General features: G+C 42.7%; 1 protein-coding gene across 4 annotated transcripts in view; it reads left to right on the top strand.

Annotated features, from left to right (window-relative positions):
* The window catches only part of TET3 (tet methylcytosine dioxygenase 3), a 102,517-nt gene that overhangs the window by 57,322 nt on the left and 27,543 nt on the right, over positions 1 to 17,652 (top strand). For all 4 annotated transcript variants that reach the window (XM_059188080.1, XM_059188079.1, XM_059188081.1 and 1 more), the window contains one exon: positions 14,220 to 14,310. In XM_059188080.1, the coding sequence (XP_059044063.1) occupies positions 14,220 to 14,310 (91 nt within the window). The remainder of the gene's footprint in view (positions 1 to 14,219; positions 14,311 to 17,652) is intronic.

The raw sequence follows: 17,652 nt of genomic DNA on the forward strand, positions 1-17,652 counted from the left end.
CAGTACATAAATGATCATCCCACCTATGTTAAAAAAGGGAAGGAAGGAAAGGAGGGAGGAAGGAAAGGAAGGAAAACCCTGGAAAGAAATACATCAAAAGTGGCTGTCTCTGTGGTCAGTGGGTGACTTTTATATGTTTTCTGAGCTTTCTGTAATGAAATATGTATTTTATAATCAAGAATTGTTTTGAAAGCGTATCCTGGAAATAGCCTGGAAGACAGATCGGTGAAGGGTGATGACCTTGCAGTAGAAGACTGGTTGGGGAGCTATTGAGAAGAAGAAGAATTGTAATAGTAGTAATAATAATATTTATGAAACACCTGCTCTGTGTTTCCAGGCACTGTGCCAAGTACTCTACACTTAACTCATTTAATCCTCATAACACCTGTTTGGGGGGCGTCCTGTCAGTAGTGCCATCGTAATGAGGAAGGAAGCAAACTTAGATTGAGTAGTTTACCCAGGTCCCATGTCTAGCACACGGTAGAGGCAAGATTCGAATCTAGGCAGTGGGACTCTTAACCAGCACACCATACTGTGATGGAAATTTAGTTGAGGGGTACTTGGGTGGCTCAGTGGGTTAAAGCCTCTGCCTTCGGCTTGGGTCATGGTCCCAGGGTCCTGGGATCGAGCTCCGAATCGGGCTCTCTGCTCAACGGGGAGCCTGCTTCCTCCTCTCTCTGCCTGCCTCTCTGCCTACTTGTGATCTCCGTCAAATAAATAAATAAATAAAATCTTTAAAAAAAAAAATTTAGTTGAGAAAGGAGTCCTATTATGTAAAATGGTGGGATTAAGAGTGAAGAGGGCAAGAAAGATGGGATTCACTTGGAGCCCGCTTCTTGACATGCTGGAATTCGTGTTAGGGAAAGCCACCCTGTTTTCCAGAAGCATCTAGAGATCCCGCTTTTGGACAGTTGCTTCCATCAGTCAGTATGGCAGAATTTGTCTCTGTGAACTCAGGCTCAGGACAAGGGTTAGGAGTAAAGGCTGCTCACTCTGGCATTAATGTCAGATGGGAACCGTCTCATGTTCCAGAAACTCATCCTCTCAACAGTGGTAGGTAGAGAGGTGAGGATTGCAGGTCAGTTTGAGGAAGAATTTTCCATAGAAGTGACAGTGAGATTCGGAGATGCCATCGTGCATTAATAATGACCAACTTTATAAAGGCATAAAAAGGTTTTATAGCACAGCAAAAGAAACTTAATATTCAATATGGTGACTTTTGCCAAATTGGTGATTTTGGCTGACATGGGCTTCACTGACGAACCAAAAACCCATACACAAAGAGCACTGTTTTTCCCTTATATAAAGACTATGAGTTTCTGAAGGAATGGGTGACATTCATTTGGCCTTATTCTCCAAATCTTGAAATACTAGAATTAGAGGCACCTCTTGAAGCTTCAAAGAAATAAATTTAGAAGACGTGAAAGGAAGTGCTCTTCTCCAAAAGGTAGTATGGTATGTCCAGGTTTGGGAAAACTTACAAGTTGAAGTTTTATTTTAGATTATTGGAGGAAGAGAGCATTGATGTATTTCTAATACTTTGCGGCACACAATAGTGATCCCCTTAACCATCCTGTAATACCATTGTCAGGGGCAGGACGGTGAGCAGCAATGACTTGGAAGAGATAAAATACTACTCCTAGATGGGAAGGTTCACAAGATGAGCCAGCTTAGGACAGAGAATGAGTTCAGGTGGCTTTTTAGTGGGAAGGCATCGTTGGAGGTCATCTACTCATCCTTTTACAGTTGAGGAAACAAGTTTGGATTAACTTTTGAGTCTTGTCCCCCTGTCTCTGAGCAGCATCCCACAGACAGCTTTAGACATTAGATCATAGGAAAAGCAGATTGGGAGACAGATCTTAGGAGGCACCTTCATAGGAATGATATTTTCATTCAGTTGATCATCTACCTTAAAGAAATAGCCAGAGGCCAATATAAAAAAAAAAGTCCTTTTGCCTAGAGCATGGAGAAAGTCTGGGTGAGAGGGAGCTGTTGTCCAGCAGATATGGCTGGTAACAGTGCCATGGGATCTGAATGGGGGACACACAGACTTACCTCTGTTTACAATCAGGGAAAGTCTATTTTATATAGTTTTTAGGAGAAGGTACCCCCCCCACCCCCGCCTCTCATTCAGTTTGAGATGAAGAGGAACTTCATGTGTTCTAAATATTTTTTTGGACAATAGACTATTTGGATCCCAGCATAAAGATGGGGAATCTGACTCTGGGGAGGGTATCAGAAAGAAGTTCCTGGAGGAGGTAATGTTTGAGGTGAGACGTTTAATGGATTAATACGAAGAAGGGAGAGTGTTCCAAGCAAAGGAACATAAAGATTGTGGAGATGAAAAACCTCAGGAAGCCGGAGCTGTGGTGGTGAGAAAACATGGGGAAATGCAAGTAGTTCTGGTGTGACTGGTGTATTGGATGAAAGGTTGGGAGTGGCCGGACAGGAGAGCTTGAGGGGATACAGAGATGATACTGAAGGCAGAGAAACCAGTTTGCAAGCTGAGTTGTGGTTTAGGCAAGAAATAATGGGTGCCTGAACTCAGAGAATGACATTGAGTGGGAGGGAGGAGAGAAGTGGATGGATAAGAGAAAGATTAGGAAAAAGATTAACTGCCGGCTGTAGGAGCAAAGGAAGAAGCAGCATGTCAGGTGGCTCCTGGGGCTCCAGGTTGGGTGACTGGGGTGGACAGTAGTGCCATTTGCCTAGATTCAGAATCCTTAGAAGGAAGCAGGTTTGGACATCCAGCCTTTGAGATATCTGTGGGACCTGAAGGTTATGCATCGAGGTGGGTCTGTGCATCAGAGGTTCTAGAACAAAGTGATGGTAGTTGATGTTTCAGTTATGATCATTCCACCAGGCTGAGCGTGTAGATTGAGAGGAGGCCCAGGAAGGGAGCACACTAGCATTTAGAGGGTCTCAAACAGGAGACTGTGAAGGAGGGTGTGGAAGAGACGTGGGAAGACATTGGGGTTGGGGAAGGCTAAAGAGTCAGCAGAGAGCTGGGAGGTTGGGAGGGCTGGGAGCCTAGTTCTGGAGAAGCGTCAGGATTCAATGCTGGGTTCTTCTTTGTCTCACACATGCCGTTATCTTGTCGATTGAATCCCCGGTTCCTTAGGAATGGGGTCTGAATGTTGTATTTTTAGAACGTTTAGACTGGTGCTAAGCATTTTGGTAGGTGTGCTTCCTATTTTTTGGTTAACAGGTCAACCTTATTCTGCCTCCCTATTTAAACTCTGCAGAGATGTCACATGAGTTTAGGCACAATCTCCTTCCCTTTAACCTTTGTCATCAGTGAGTGTGCCCCTGTTATAAAAGTATTTGTGTCCACTACCAGCAGGCCTGGCACTCTGCCCATGGACTCACAGGCAGCTGACCTGTGATTTTAGTTTTTAAAAAACTCATCTAGCACACCTAATCCAGGGTAGGGCCCAACCACCTACCTACCCACTGTGTGGCTTTATGCCTGCCGGGAGGCAACAAGCTAGCAGCTGGTGATAGACTGTCATGAAAATAGAGTCTAAATACTTAATATAAGCCTGAGCTGTTCAGCTTGAAGTCCACTGAAATGGGACTAGGAAACTGAGCATTTTATATAGGATTGTTTGGAAAAAGAAGACCGGTACATAAAACCCTAGTGTGATCTTGACTCCTATGCATTAATTATACCAGTTATCAGTTGTCTCTGTCAATGTCATAAAGAGGAAAAGTGCCTCGGCCTGTGCTCCCATGTCTTTCCGTGGCCGTCATCTTTCCCACTGGGAAAGTGTGGGTGCCTTAGTCTCTGTGTAGACCGGGTGGGGGGGAGCAGAGAAGATGGGAGGTTCACTTAGAAATTAAGGATCCTTCTTGCTGTTAGGCAGTCATGAGTAGTTTCTTGTGTTTGGTATCTCTTGCTGATAGCAGAAAGGATACATTTCATTCTCTCCCTCGCCTAGTGCAAAAGTAGAGCAGAGCATATTTTTCTCTCTTAATGAGCATAAAATTAAGTGCACAGGGTGAAGAAAAGCACCTAGAGCCACATAACCAGCACTTTTCTCAAAAATTGAATTTTTCTCTCCTGAGCTCTGCCTCAGAGCTTCCTACTATGTATTTTAGGGGGGGTGGAAAATCACTTCTTTCTGCTCCAGCGGCTCAAAGTGAGGCATAAAGCAGATTTTTCAAGGAGAGTTGAGCCATTCCCTTGCTCTTTCCCTCTGTAGAAGAGGAAGACACACCCCACTGGGGACTAGCAGGAGAATCGGTGACTTAACAGCAAGATAGCCAAAGAACCCTTTCTAGAAGCCCGGTGAAAGGAACAACAACCAAAACAGAAGTGAAAATTCATCCACTGAAGTTTGGAAGTAGCCCCAATCTTAAACCATGAATTCTAGAGGCTGTCTACTAGCTTAAGAGAAGTTGTATTAAAACAAAGGATGATGCAGGGTATACAGCTCGCAGTGTGGGGAGAAACAGTAGTGGACTCTTGGACACTGAAGCTTGGAGAGATAGGCTGGGGACCACCCTTCTGGAAAGCATACTCTCTGGAAAGTGGGGAATGCAGACAGGCCCCCTTCCTCTCCCTATTCCAGCTTCTGATGGGGGTGAGGTATAGGGTGAGTTCAGTTAGTTGGAGGGCCTGGAAACCATATTCTAGGAGCCAGCTTTGTAGCTGAGGGCCAGCAGCACCATACAAAGGCCATTGTACACAGAGAAGTATTTGCTGAACCACCGAACAAAAATCCTGTAATCTGTGGGGCTTTATTTTAACTTGATGTTAACTTATCACAGTGACCCGCTCACTCCCAAATGAGGAAATAAATCAGTATCGTAGCATTAGGACAGAGCATAACCCAACCCCCAATATACAAACATACATCTGTCCTTATTCAGAGGTGTTGGCTCCTGCAGACAGAGTGCCCAAAGATGAAATTTCCTACTTGTAACAGTCCACAGCCAGCTCCAATTCCTCCCATCCCCCCTCAGACAGCTGAGCTTTTGAACTAATAGTCGAAACTTCTCCCAGTTCTTGAGCTTAATTTCTAAGGGAAGGATTTGAACAGGGTGCAGGTAAATCGAGAGGAGTCAGGACCTTCCACCCATCCTCCGTGGGGCAGGTGAGTAGACCAGTGGTTTTCAACAATGGGCTCTTTTGCGCTTCTTCTCCCCAGGAGACTTTTGGCAATGTGTGAGGACAGTTTTGGTTGTAACAACCAGTGTGGTACGACTGGCATCTAGTGGGTGGAGGGCAGAGATGCTGCTAAGTATTCCCCAGTGATTGATACACAGAACATGATAACACAGGGCTGTCCAGTCCAAAATGTAGTACCAAAGGGGAGAAACCCTGGAAATAAACTTTGCCGTGGAAAGATTAATTAATAAGCAAACAAACAGTCCCACATGCAATCCATTTAGATTCTGTGGGGAGAGTCGAGGGACTGATATATAACATTTAGAATGAAAGTTTACATTAGAGAAAACAAAAATTTGAAGAACTGATATATGCCGTCAAGGAAGTTGAACCAAAAAAGTTCCCTTTGAACCAGGAAGTGAAAGATGAGGGGCTCAAATGAAATTACAGAGAAGCTGCATGAGGTACAGATTAAATTCCAGAAGCAGGCATTGCACACAGCCCACACAGCTGCACCAGAAGCTGGAAAAAGCAGAATCAGAGTTACAGGAAGAGCCAATCAGTGAGGAAGAGGGACTTGGAGGTCATGGCAAAACAGGAAAAGAAAACAGAAAGGATCCTAGCCAGAGTGGGGAGATAAGGGGACCCAAAGGCCGGAGGAGGGGTCCTGTGTGCCAACTCCCTGTCAGGAATGCTGGCAACATTCACCGGGGAAGAGCCTGGAACAAACTGAGCAAAGGCAAGAGTCAAAGGATAGAAAACTTTTCTGAAGCGAAAGAAAATGACTAAAAATGGACAAATCATGATCCCGACCAACTTACTGAATTTTAAGGATGAACAATCACCTACAGATAAATTAACTGAAAAATTAAGTCACACGTACTCTTTTTTTTTTAAGCTTAAAAAAATGCTCTTAAAAAACACTGTTTTAATCGAAAGACATATAGGAAGGTATAGAAACCTTAAGTGTATAGCTCAGTATGTTTTACAAAAGACATGTACTTATGTAACCATAACTAGATCAAGACACAGCTTTTCCAGCCCCTCAGGAGCCCCACGCCCAGTCCCCTACACCTGATTCACTAAAGCACACTGTAGCCTGCAGTCCAAATCTGGCTCTCATCTCTGAGCTGAAGACAATTTTTATGTTTTTAAATAGTGCCCCCCCAAAAATCAGAAGAAGAATAAGGTTTCATGACTCATGGAAATTAGATGAGGTCCAAATTCCAGTGTCCATAAGCTTTAATGGAACATAGCCATGCTCGTTTGTTTATGTGTTATCTGTGGCTGCTTTTTCACTACATCAGCAAAGATGAGTACTCGCCACAGACAGCAATGTCCTGTGAAGCCTGATATGCCATCTGGTTCTTCACATAGGTTTGCCAACCCCTCTCTTGATGTAACTACTTTTCTAACTTGTAACCACACTGATCCGTTTGCCTGTTCCTGAATTGCATACGTATCCTATCATAAATCTTTATGTATTCCTTCACATTCTGACTTTTTCTGTTTGTGTTGTGTTTGTGTGTTTGTGAGGTTCATCTATGTGTGTGTAGCGGTTCCTGTTGTTCCTTCATTCTCGTTGCTATATAGTGTTCTGTTTTGTGAATATACCACAGTTTATCCGTTTGACCGTTGATCATTTGGATGGTTTCTAATTTGAAGATTATTATGAATCATGCTGATATAGGATATTTTCTATAGCTCTTTTGGAACACGGAGGTGTACACTTACATATTTCCATTGGTTATATACCCAAAACTGAAATTGTTTGTGTTCAGCTTAGGTTGCTACTATTCGTGTTCCAAAGTGGTTGTGACCCTTTAAACTCCTGCCAGCCGTGCTCCACATCCTCACCAGCAAATGGTATCCGCAGTCTTCCTGCCGTTGTGGCAGGTATATCCCATCATGGCTTTAATTTGCATTTCCCTCATGACTGATGAGGTTGACCACCTTTTCATACCTGTTCATACTTTTCTATAGAGTGCCCATGCAAGCCATTTGCCCATTTCTCTGTTGTGTTTCTGTCTTTTTCTTATTGATTGGCAAGGGTTCTTTATTTATGGTGGATCAGATTTTTGTTGTTGGAGATGTGTATTGCTGTTCTCGGAATATTAAGTTTGACCTGGGAATTCTATACCCACTTATGTTGCCTTTCACATGTAAAAATTTCATTAAAATACTTCCAAATATACAAGAACTCAAATTTTTCTAGAGATGAATCAGATAAGTAATGGATTTGGGAATTTATATATATGATGGGACACTAAATATACTCAAATGTGAAGTCTGCATTTAAATAACTGTGATCGTTGCTTTTCTAAAACAAGGGTAATTTATTTACTTATATTTGAAATTGTTTTATATCAAATATCTCTATGATAACAGAGAGGAAAAACTATGTTCACAAGGATACCCATAAAAAACAGGAGACGAAATGAAGGAGGAGGTGGGAGAAATTGTAAGGATGCTAATAACTTCTTTCTCAGCAAAAGTACAATGAACATTACTAAAGACATACTATAGATTTTTTTTTTTTAATTACTAGGGTCGAGGGTAGGGAGTAAAAGAAAATATAAAACCTAGAACAAATACAGGAAAGAAAAAAACAAGGACACAGCATGGAAAACACAACATAAAATGACAGAAGAGCAAACATATATTATGACAATAAATGTAAATAGGGTAAACTCATGCACTGAATTTAAGATGAATAGCATTAAATAGCACCAAAAAAGGTTAATAAACCTTATTTTCCTATGAAAAAAAGAGAAGCATATATTGCTTACTGATTGAGAATGTGTACTGCATTCTTTAGAACATTATCCCAACCTTGCAAAGTATTGTCACTTGTCTGGCACCATAACCAAGTACAAGCCCATTGCTATAGAAAAGATACACACACACACACACACACACACACGTGTATATATACATGTATATATGTATATAAATGTGTATATGTGTATATGTATATATAATGAGACGTATTTTCTCTTGCCTATATAAATATATATAATGAAATATATAGCCTTGTGGATATATAAACATATACCTGTGAATAATTACATTTGCAAATGTATACTAGTTTTATAACTAAACATACTTGGTTTTAAGTTTAATTTTTTTCCACAGAATATCTTCTCCCTGATACAGACATATAATCAACATATAATCAAGGAAGGAGATCTATTTATCATTATGTTTAAATCTATCTATCTTACATGTTTTTATAGATGTACGTCAGGAAAAGGGATACAGTTAAAGGGAACAGTGCTTCTGAAGGGCTCCCTGGGCTGCCTTGTAAACTGACAGACGGGAAAGAATGACTTTGCTTTTGCTTGGCACTCAGAGCTGTGTCTGCCTTTGCATTTTCGGGGCCTTCCCCGAGAAACCTGACCATCCAGTGTGGAGGCTGGCTTGGTTTTGGATCTGTATCTTTTTTCCCTGCGGCTGGAGTGGCCAAGATTTGGTTTGCATCTTCTCCTTGAAAATCTCCTTTCTCTGCCTTTAAGCCAGTAAGTTTTGAGCTTTTCTGACTGGGGGGCAGAAGGTAGTCACTAAAAGCTACATTACGTTCTAGTTCCAGTGGAAGATCCTGCAGTCAATCCATTATTTTGACTTTTCTCCAGACAATAGAGCTGGAATAGAGCCCAGAAGTTCTGGCATCTTCTTACATTCTGTTTTCTATATACCATGTAGTCTCCTAGCGCCTATAAAGAGCTTCAGACCACTACTTCCAACACCCACATTCTTCTATTTCCTTTCCCCAGCCTTCTCTAGTCTCCCCTCCCTCCCGCCCCCATTCCATATGCTTCCTTCTGCAATCCTCTCTGTGTTATGTTCAGAATAGTGGATATTTGGAGCAAGTCATTTTTAATCCTTTAGTTGAAAACATTCATTCATTCATGAAACATTTAGGCACCGATAGGTTGAGAACGGGGCTAGGTGACTAACTCTCATCTCATCATCAACGATTCTGTAATGCAGGAACGCTATTTTAAGTGCTTTTAAGGCTCATAAGGATTGTGTCACTTGGCCACAGTCACACAATTTGTTTGGCAGAGCCTGGACAGCAGCTGCCTTTTGAGTTCGTCTCATGCGCCAAAGACTGCACGGAGCCCTCTGTGCTGTGTGCACAGGAAGGCATGAGGATTACAGGTCGGGAGGGTAACTGGTCTCAGGTCCCCAGGTCTCTGCAGAATCCACGTTCTTTCTGCCATGCCATGCTAACAACAGACACGGGTGGTGATACGTGCCTTGATATTTCTGCTGTCTGCAAGGTGCTCTGGGAATCCATAGGTGAAGTGGACCCTGACAGGTGCCTTGGCGTTTCAGAGAAGAGGCGGCATTTAAACTAGACCTTAAAAGAGGAGCTTTTCCAAAGACAGAAATAAAGGAGGGCACTGTTGTCAGTGAGGAAACCCTCTTGAAGACCCGGAGGAATCGCACAGTTGGGTGGCAGGAGCTGTGCTAGTCGCTGCCGAACATGGGGTGGGACGTGTGCACAGATGGCTCCATGGGGCCCTTGTGGACTGTGCTCTGGAATTTGGGTTCTTTCTCTTGTCTAACATGGGGTCATTAGGGAGAAGCGGTGTGATCAGATTTTTTTGTTGGGGGTGTATAAACTGATGGAATTGGGAAGGATAACCTAGGAGGGCTGAGATCGGTTAGACCATACCCATAATTCAGACAAAAGCCTGACCCAGGACATTAGTGGGGGATGAAGAACCTCCAGGAGCAGAAGCCATAAGAGGCAGACACGTCTGGTCAATTCATTGGCTGGACACACCGTTGCTATCTTTTTGGGGGGATCAAACCATTTTATTGAGGGGCTTCAGGGAAATGTCAAAGGGCTGGAAGTTCAGTGAGATCAACATCCTCAGCCTGGCTGGGACCTGCCCAGCTTCACAGTGGCCTGAAGGCTCTGCAGATGTTTTCTTGTTTTTTTATTTTACTTTATTTTATTTTAAGAGAAAGGGGAGGGGGGCCTGGGTGGCTCAGTGGGTTAAAGCCTCTGCTTTCGGCTCAGGTAATGATCCCAGGGTCCTGGGATCGAGCCCCGCATCAGGCTCTCTGCTCAGCAGGGAGCCTGCTTCCCCCTTCTCTCTCTGCCTGCCTCTCTGCCTACTTGTGATCTCTGCCTGTCAAATAAATAAATAAAATCTTTAAAAAAAAAAAAAAAAAGAGAAAGGGGAGGGTTGCAGAGGGAGAGGGGGAGAGGGAATCTTAAGTAGGCTGTACACTCCAGGTGGCATCCGACACGGGGTTCAGTCTCACGACTCTGAGATTGTGACCTGAGCCAGAATCAAGAGCCAGATTCTTAACCAGCTGAGCCACCCAGGCGCCCCTTCTTGTTTGTTTTTAAACCCAGAAACACAACTCATTTTCACAAACTTGCTCTTACACTTATTTTTAGTGTGGGTGGTGACCCAAACACCGTTTTGCTTGCACATAGTGTGTATGTGTGATGTCTGCACACTCATGTATGTGTGTATATGTGTGTATATGCACACTCATGTATGTGTGATTGCATGTGTGCACTGACTGTAGTGTGTTATACATGCAGTATTGAAATTTTCTTTTTTCCTCCCCATTTAAAATATCTTGGAGGTCGTGTTTTGTCCATAAATCTGGAGCTGCCTCATTCCTTTTGATATTGCTTAGCATTTCATTATATGGACATGCCCCAGTGTCTTTGGAATACATAATGCATCGTGATGGACATTGAGGTTTCTGTTATTTTGCCATTACAAATAAGGTAGGGAGTATTCGTGTATACAAGTATCATTGTGCACATATCTGAATTTCCAGAAATGAGTTCTTAGAAGATTTGAAATTCTTTGTGTAATTGCTGAGTCAGATGGACTTCTGTGCATTTGTGATTTTAACATATTGCTAAATTACTTTGCATACTGCCTGTTTTCCTGTACTCTCACTAACACAGGACCCTGATGGCAACTTCTCGGGAAGGTAAACCTGGTACCTTCTTGTGTTTTACAGATGTTTGAGCCATTTGCATTTCCCTTTTACCCTTTTTAAATTTTTCTCTTGAATTATTGACCTTATTTAGCTATAGAAGTTCTTGGTATTTTAAGGAAATTACCCTTTTGTCTGGTATGAATTCCAGATATTTGTCCCCAGTGTGTTATTTGTCTTTTAGCTTGACTTTTGGTAGTTATTACTATAAACTTTTTTTTAGTTAAATTTATCGGGGTTTGCATATATGTGCCAGGCGGCTTTAGAATTTCGTGTTACACTTAGAGAAGATTTCCCTTTTCTTTTTCCCTTTTTTTAAAAAAAAAGATTTATTTATTTATTTATTTATTTGACAGACAGAGATCACAAGTAGAGAGGCAGGCAGAGAGGGAGGAGGAAGCAGAAGGCAGAGGCTTTAACCCACTGAGCCACCCAGGCACCCCAGATTTCCCTTTTCTATGAATATTTTTTAAACTCTCCAATTGTTTTTCTTTCAGAACTTGCATAGTTTAAATTTTTTTTTTTTTTTTTTTGGTATTTAAATCTTCCAGCTCTTTGGAATATATTTGAGGGTAAGGTCTCGAGTATGGATCAGACGTTTCCCCCATTGTCTCAACACTGTGCATTGAAAAATGAATCTCCCCACTGATTCGAAATGCCATTAGGTATCTTCTTATTTGTGGATATTATCTATCCAGATAGACCATAAACTTTTAAAAGGCAACAATTAGATATCATCCTATCTTGAATCCCCCATAAAGCTGAGCATAACGTTCTGCATAAAAGAGGTATGACAGTGTTTTTATATACAAAGAATTGTGACTTACATGTATAGGAAAGTACGCAAAACATTCACATATAACTCAGTGAAAATTTATAAAGTGAATGCCCTGGGTAGCCACAACCTAGATCAAGAAATAGGCCATTTCTTCCTCCTCAGAAGTCCCCTGTACCTCTGTCCCATTCACATTCCTCTTCCATCCTCCAGAGGCAACCACTCTCTTGACTTGTGACAATGATTTTCTTGTTTTTCTTTATAATAAGATTGGACCATATAAAATCACCATTGTTTGTAGGTAAAAAGCCGTTGAATGTCTGCCATTTCATATGTCAGCCTAGTAATTTTACCACCTCTGCATGTGTCTTTAAACAGTATAGTTTAGTGGAGCCTACTTTTGAATACTATTTAAGTGTAATCTTACTGTATTTGTTCTCTGCCATGCTTCTTTCCATTACTGTGACATTGTGGTGCTCAGTCATGTTGTCAAAGGCTGTCAGTTCTCACTGCTACAGAGATCCCACCGTACGATGTACCGCACTCTATTTATCCGTCCCACTGTGGTGGGATTATAGGTTTCCAGTTTTGACTATTGAAAACAAGGTTGCTATGAAAATCTTTGTACATGTGTTTTGATGCATGTAACTAAGATTTCTTCTAGGACAGAATCCACGAAGTAGGGCCCGCTCCCTAGTTTTTTTATTTTTTTCAAGCCTTTAATGATTTTATATGTATAGAAGAGTTGCAGAGTTGGAACAGAGAGTTTGTGTATACCTTTTATCCATCTACCCCTAATGTAAGCATCTTACATAGTTATGGTGCACTTAAAAATCAGACATTAATGTTGATACAATATTATGAACTACAGACTTTGGATTTCGTCATTGTTTCCACTAACATCCTTTTTCTGTTATAGGACCAGTGCGAGATACCGCATTGCACTTTGTTGTCCCATTTCTTTAGACATAAAACAAACTTACCAACTCCAGTATAGATTTGTGTAAAGTTCTTTCTGTTGTTAGCCACATATAGTAGCCAAAAGCTCCTTACTATGACATAGTCATTTGGGTCTCCTTTCTTTCACTGAGAAAAATCCATTTAAAATTCCTCCAGGCTCCGTGCCTCAATAATTTGTTCCTTTTGTGAGTGAATGAATAAATGCAGTGAATGTCCTACAACATAAAACTTAACTGTTGGGAAGTAAGCACTTCCCGTGGTGTTTCGTACATTTACAGGGCACAACCACCACATCTGTCCGGTTCCAGAACATGTCCATCACCCCAGCACAAAACCCCGTACTCGTCCCGGAGCTCCTGTGTGCTCTGTCCCTCTTCCCAGCCTCCAGCCGCCGTCAGTCTGCATTCTGCTTCCGCAGCCTCGCCGTTCTGGCTGTTTCCCGCGGGCAGGACTGTGCAGCGTGCGATGGTTTGGGTCCGGCTTCTTTCGCATGTCCTGTTTTTCAGGTTCATCTGCCTTGTACCGCATGTCAGTACTTCCTCTTTTTTTTTTTTTTTTTGGTTTAAATTGTGGCAAAATATATATAACAGAACACTTGCCATTTTCACCATTTTCAAATGTACGGTTTAGTGGCATTAACTACACTCACAATACCACCCTTTTCATCCGCCCCCCCCCCCCCCCCCCCCCCCCCGCAGAAAGGCAGTGCTCAGTAAGTCCCCTTTTTCTGCCTCCGCTGGGCCTGGTACCTTCTAGTCTAATCTCTTTCTCTAGGAATTTGCCTGTTCTGGGCATCTCTAAGCGGAGTCCCACAGTAGCCGTCTTCTTGCGTCTGGCTTCTCTCACCCAGCATCAAGTTTTCCAGGCTTATCCATGTTGTAGCAGGTTTCAGAAGCTCGTTCCTTTGTAGGTTTGGATGATACTCCACTGGGCGGCGACCCCATATTTTGTCCATCTGTGGATGGACAGTTGTGTCGCTTTCACCTTTTGGCTCTCATAAATTAGCCTACAAGTATCCGAGTGAGTCGTTATTTTTTATTCCCGTGTGTATAGCCCTAGGAGTAGAGTGGTTTGCCAACCCTGGTCTAGAACGCGGACAGCGCGACAGACCGAATTCTGAAGTGGTTCTGCCATAGTCTTGACAATCTTGACTTGATTTTACCAGATTCTTCTGCTTTTGCCAGTCTGCCCGGTGTGCCGTGGTGTTTCACTGTGATCTTAATGTGCATATCTTGATTCCTAAAGGAGTTGAACACATTTTCACATGTTTATAAGCCATTTGAATTTCTTGTTTTGTAATGTGCCCGTTAACGTTCCTACTGGTGGGTTGCCTTTCTGAATTGATGTTATGAACCGATGCCTCCAAATAATGTTTACTCTGTGTCTCTGCAGAACAAATAGTGGAGAAAGATGAAGGTCCGTATTATACTCACCTGGGATCTGGCCCCACGGTAGCCTCTATCCGGGAGCTCATGGAGGAGCGGTGAGTGACGCCCAGGTGTCCAAGCAGAGGTGGGCAGTTAAGAGAGCGTGGCATTGAAGCGCCTCTCAGTGGCATTGCCTCATACCAGACGACGAACAGGAAGGAGGTCGCGATACCCAGACTGGAGGGTTGACTACGGGGCTCTCTCCGTAGGTCTGCCCTCTCTCTTCCCCTCCCCGGCTCTTCTCTCTCTCTCTTGAACTACTTTTTATTGAAGAAATTTGGTGAAATGACCCTGTCCCGTAGTGTTTCTCAAGGTCTGAATTTTGCTGCTGGCTTTTTCGAAGTATCAACTACTGTGTCCTTCTGCCCTCGCTATGGCCTGTAAATTCGCAGCTGGAGCTAAAGACGTCATGGGAATCAGATCATTTTTTCTTTCTTTTTTTCAAAACAACTTCATATGTGGTTTTTTGTGCCTCCACTAGGAGGAATAGAATGTTTCCTCGTTGGCCAGTGGGTGTCTATTCAGGTTATACCCTGAGTCGTTGTGATGCTGTGCCTGGAGTCTGACAGCTTTCTCCATTCCTCATGTGGTATTATGCTCGGGGCTCACACTCCACACTTACCCAAGAAGCCCCGGTCCCTTTTACTGGGGGAAAAGTACTTAGAAGACAAACTCTGGTACTAGATGTGCCCATTGCTTCTAGGCCATTTCAGTAGAAAGAGTTAAGAGAGATGTGTTGGGTTTTTATTTTTGGTTATTGATTACTGATCAGATACATCACAGTTTACATTAACATTTAGAATGCAAACTCAGAACTATGGGGTTTTTCCTTAACAAGGAAAAGCTGTTTTGTTTTTTTAAGCAGTTTGTATAGATAGAGACTTTAAAATCTATGTATGTATCCAAAGCAGATATGAAATGCCATGAGTTCCAATGTACAGAAGGGTAAAATAGCTTGATGATTGAGAACATGTGGGTACCGGAGCTAGACATCACGATCTAATCCTGGCCCTGCCCTTCCTGCTGAGTCCTTGCGTAAGTTGTTCCACTCTGTGACTCAGTTTTCATATCTGCAAAATGGAGCTGATAGAAGTCCACATACACTGTAGGAGAGTTACAAAGAGAAGCTGAATTCATGTCTGGAGAGCACTTCGTGCTTATAGGGAATGACCACGCACAGGGGTTCTGTCTCATACATATATGTACTGGTAGAAGTTTTATAACAAGCATTAGCATTTTAATAGTAAAGGCAAAGATTATGTAGACAAACATGTTTGTGTGTACATATACAGACAGATGTGTGGAAGGCTGAGTGGCTCAGTGTTCCCACAGATTTGGGAACCATATTTCATCTGATCGGGGAGCCAGATGAATCTGGTCATTAAGGTAGCAGGGAACATGATTTTGACCTGGAAAGCTGTACTGGCATCCCTGAGTAAGTAAGTGGTAAGATGGATGGCAGACTGTGATCTCTTGTAATGACTCCTAATCGTCCTGCACCATCCGCAAACATTTAGATTCAAAGTAGCCCATCAGAAAAGCATTTGATCAAAGACCCACTCTGCACATTCGAGCCTGATTGCAAGGCTACCTCTGAGTCCATGAGAACAGAACATTTAAGACAGGGTGTGCGTTACACATGCACGCCCACCTGTGCCGACACGCATATGTGTCACAGCGTCAAGGCTGGGGCAGCCAGTAAGTTGGCCCGTGATGACTTTTTTTTTTTTTCCCCCAAGGAAATCTTGATACTGTGGTTTGCAGATTGAGGGTTACAGGGGATTCCAATGTGCATATTGATCTGGGACAGTTTTTGTTTGTGTTTGTTTCTTGGTAACAATTTTACAAAATTTCTAGACAGCTCGCTAAATAACTTTTAGTTATGGAAGAGTATGTTTTGAAACAAGGATTAGGAGATCGTGATAAAGTTGAGATTTGTCCTTTTTTTTTTTTTTTTCCCTCATTGCTTTAAAAATAACAGCCAACTGTAGATTCTTCAGAAACTGATCCAAGGGAGGAATTCCTGTCAAGACCAGGAATACTTGTGTTTTTCCTCAGCAGCTGTTTTATTTTTATCTTAAGGACCTTGTAAATTATGTAACAGATTGCGTTTCCATCTTCGTTAGCTGCTGGTAAGCTTAGAGCCAGATTTGTGTACCCCTATTAGGAGGAATGTAATTTCTCATCTTTGGCCCATGGGAACCTAGTCAGGTTCACTCCTGAGTCCTTTTGACATGACCCAAAGGAGTCTTCATGAGTTTGCTAGATTTCTCATACAATGAAAATTTCTAGGCCCATCTCTCAGAAATACACGCAAGACCCTACTGCTTGCATTTTTGCACACCAACATTACATCCGTCTTTTCCCCCTTTACTCTGATTTCATCACCTGTTATTTTTATCTGGTAGACCTTTTTTTAAAAAAGTTTTCTTGTGGAAGAAGGAGAGGAATGAATGATTAGTGAACATCACCAGGCTGGGGGTCTAGTCTGTGAATGGTCCAGGCTGTCTCTTTCCCTAGACCTCTCCTCCCCAACCCTCTCTCTGCAGGACCACTCTACCGCCAGAAGTTGGCCAAAGTCAGGAAGGGGAAGCGAACTGAAATCAAGGAGACGTTGGTGCTTTTAGCTTCTCTGGTAAAGATTTGGAAAAAGGAGGGGGAGGTCAAAAGAAAATCCTAAAATATTCTCCCAACTTATTTATGGGTTCCACCTGTGGGAACCCAGGTCTCCACTGACATAGGTAATCGTAGTCAGTTGTTCAAACCCAGGGGATTCTGTGCAGCCTAGGAGTTCATTCAGTGTTTATTCGAAAACCAGAGAACCAGCACCGTGTGGGCAAAAAAGCCTCTGAGTTTAGGGGGAACTGGTCTCGTTACTGTGTGATAAAGGGAACCTCAAAGAAGTCCAACTTTAGGTCAGTGGATCTCAAACTTGAGCAGGCTTCAGGGTTTCCCAGAGGACTTGTGAAAGCACAGATCCCTGGCCGCACCCCAGAGTTCCTGACCCCGCAGGTCTGGGACGGGACCCGAGAGTCTGCATTCCTCCCGAGTTCCCAGGTGGTGCTGGTCTCGCCACCACCCTTTGAGAATCCACTTGCTAAGATGATCGAGTTATCACTCAGAGTAAGGTTTCAGCCTGTCCTTTCAGATTTTGCTTAGGGTCTAGGAGTTTGTCTGTCTATGGGGATGAACATCATCAAGATGTTCTAGAATATCATCTTAATGATAGGCCAGTGAGTGAGACATTTAAGGAAAAAAAAAAAAGAAGAAGAAGAAGCCCCAAATCCAGAGTTGATTGGTTGTCTTTACGCACAGAGAGAGAACGTCTAGCTGATCAGACAGTGCTTGGCCCTTTTATTTGCTCTTGAATATGCAGGTCAGTGCAGGAAGTGTTTCTC

The sequence above is a fragment of the Mustela lutreola genome, chromosome 9 (assembly GCF_030435805.1).
Source record: "Mustela lutreola isolate mMusLut2 chromosome 9, mMusLut2.pri, whole genome shotgun sequence".
NCBI classification, from domain to species: domain Eukaryota; kingdom Metazoa; phylum Chordata; class Mammalia; order Carnivora; family Mustelidae; genus Mustela; species Mustela lutreola.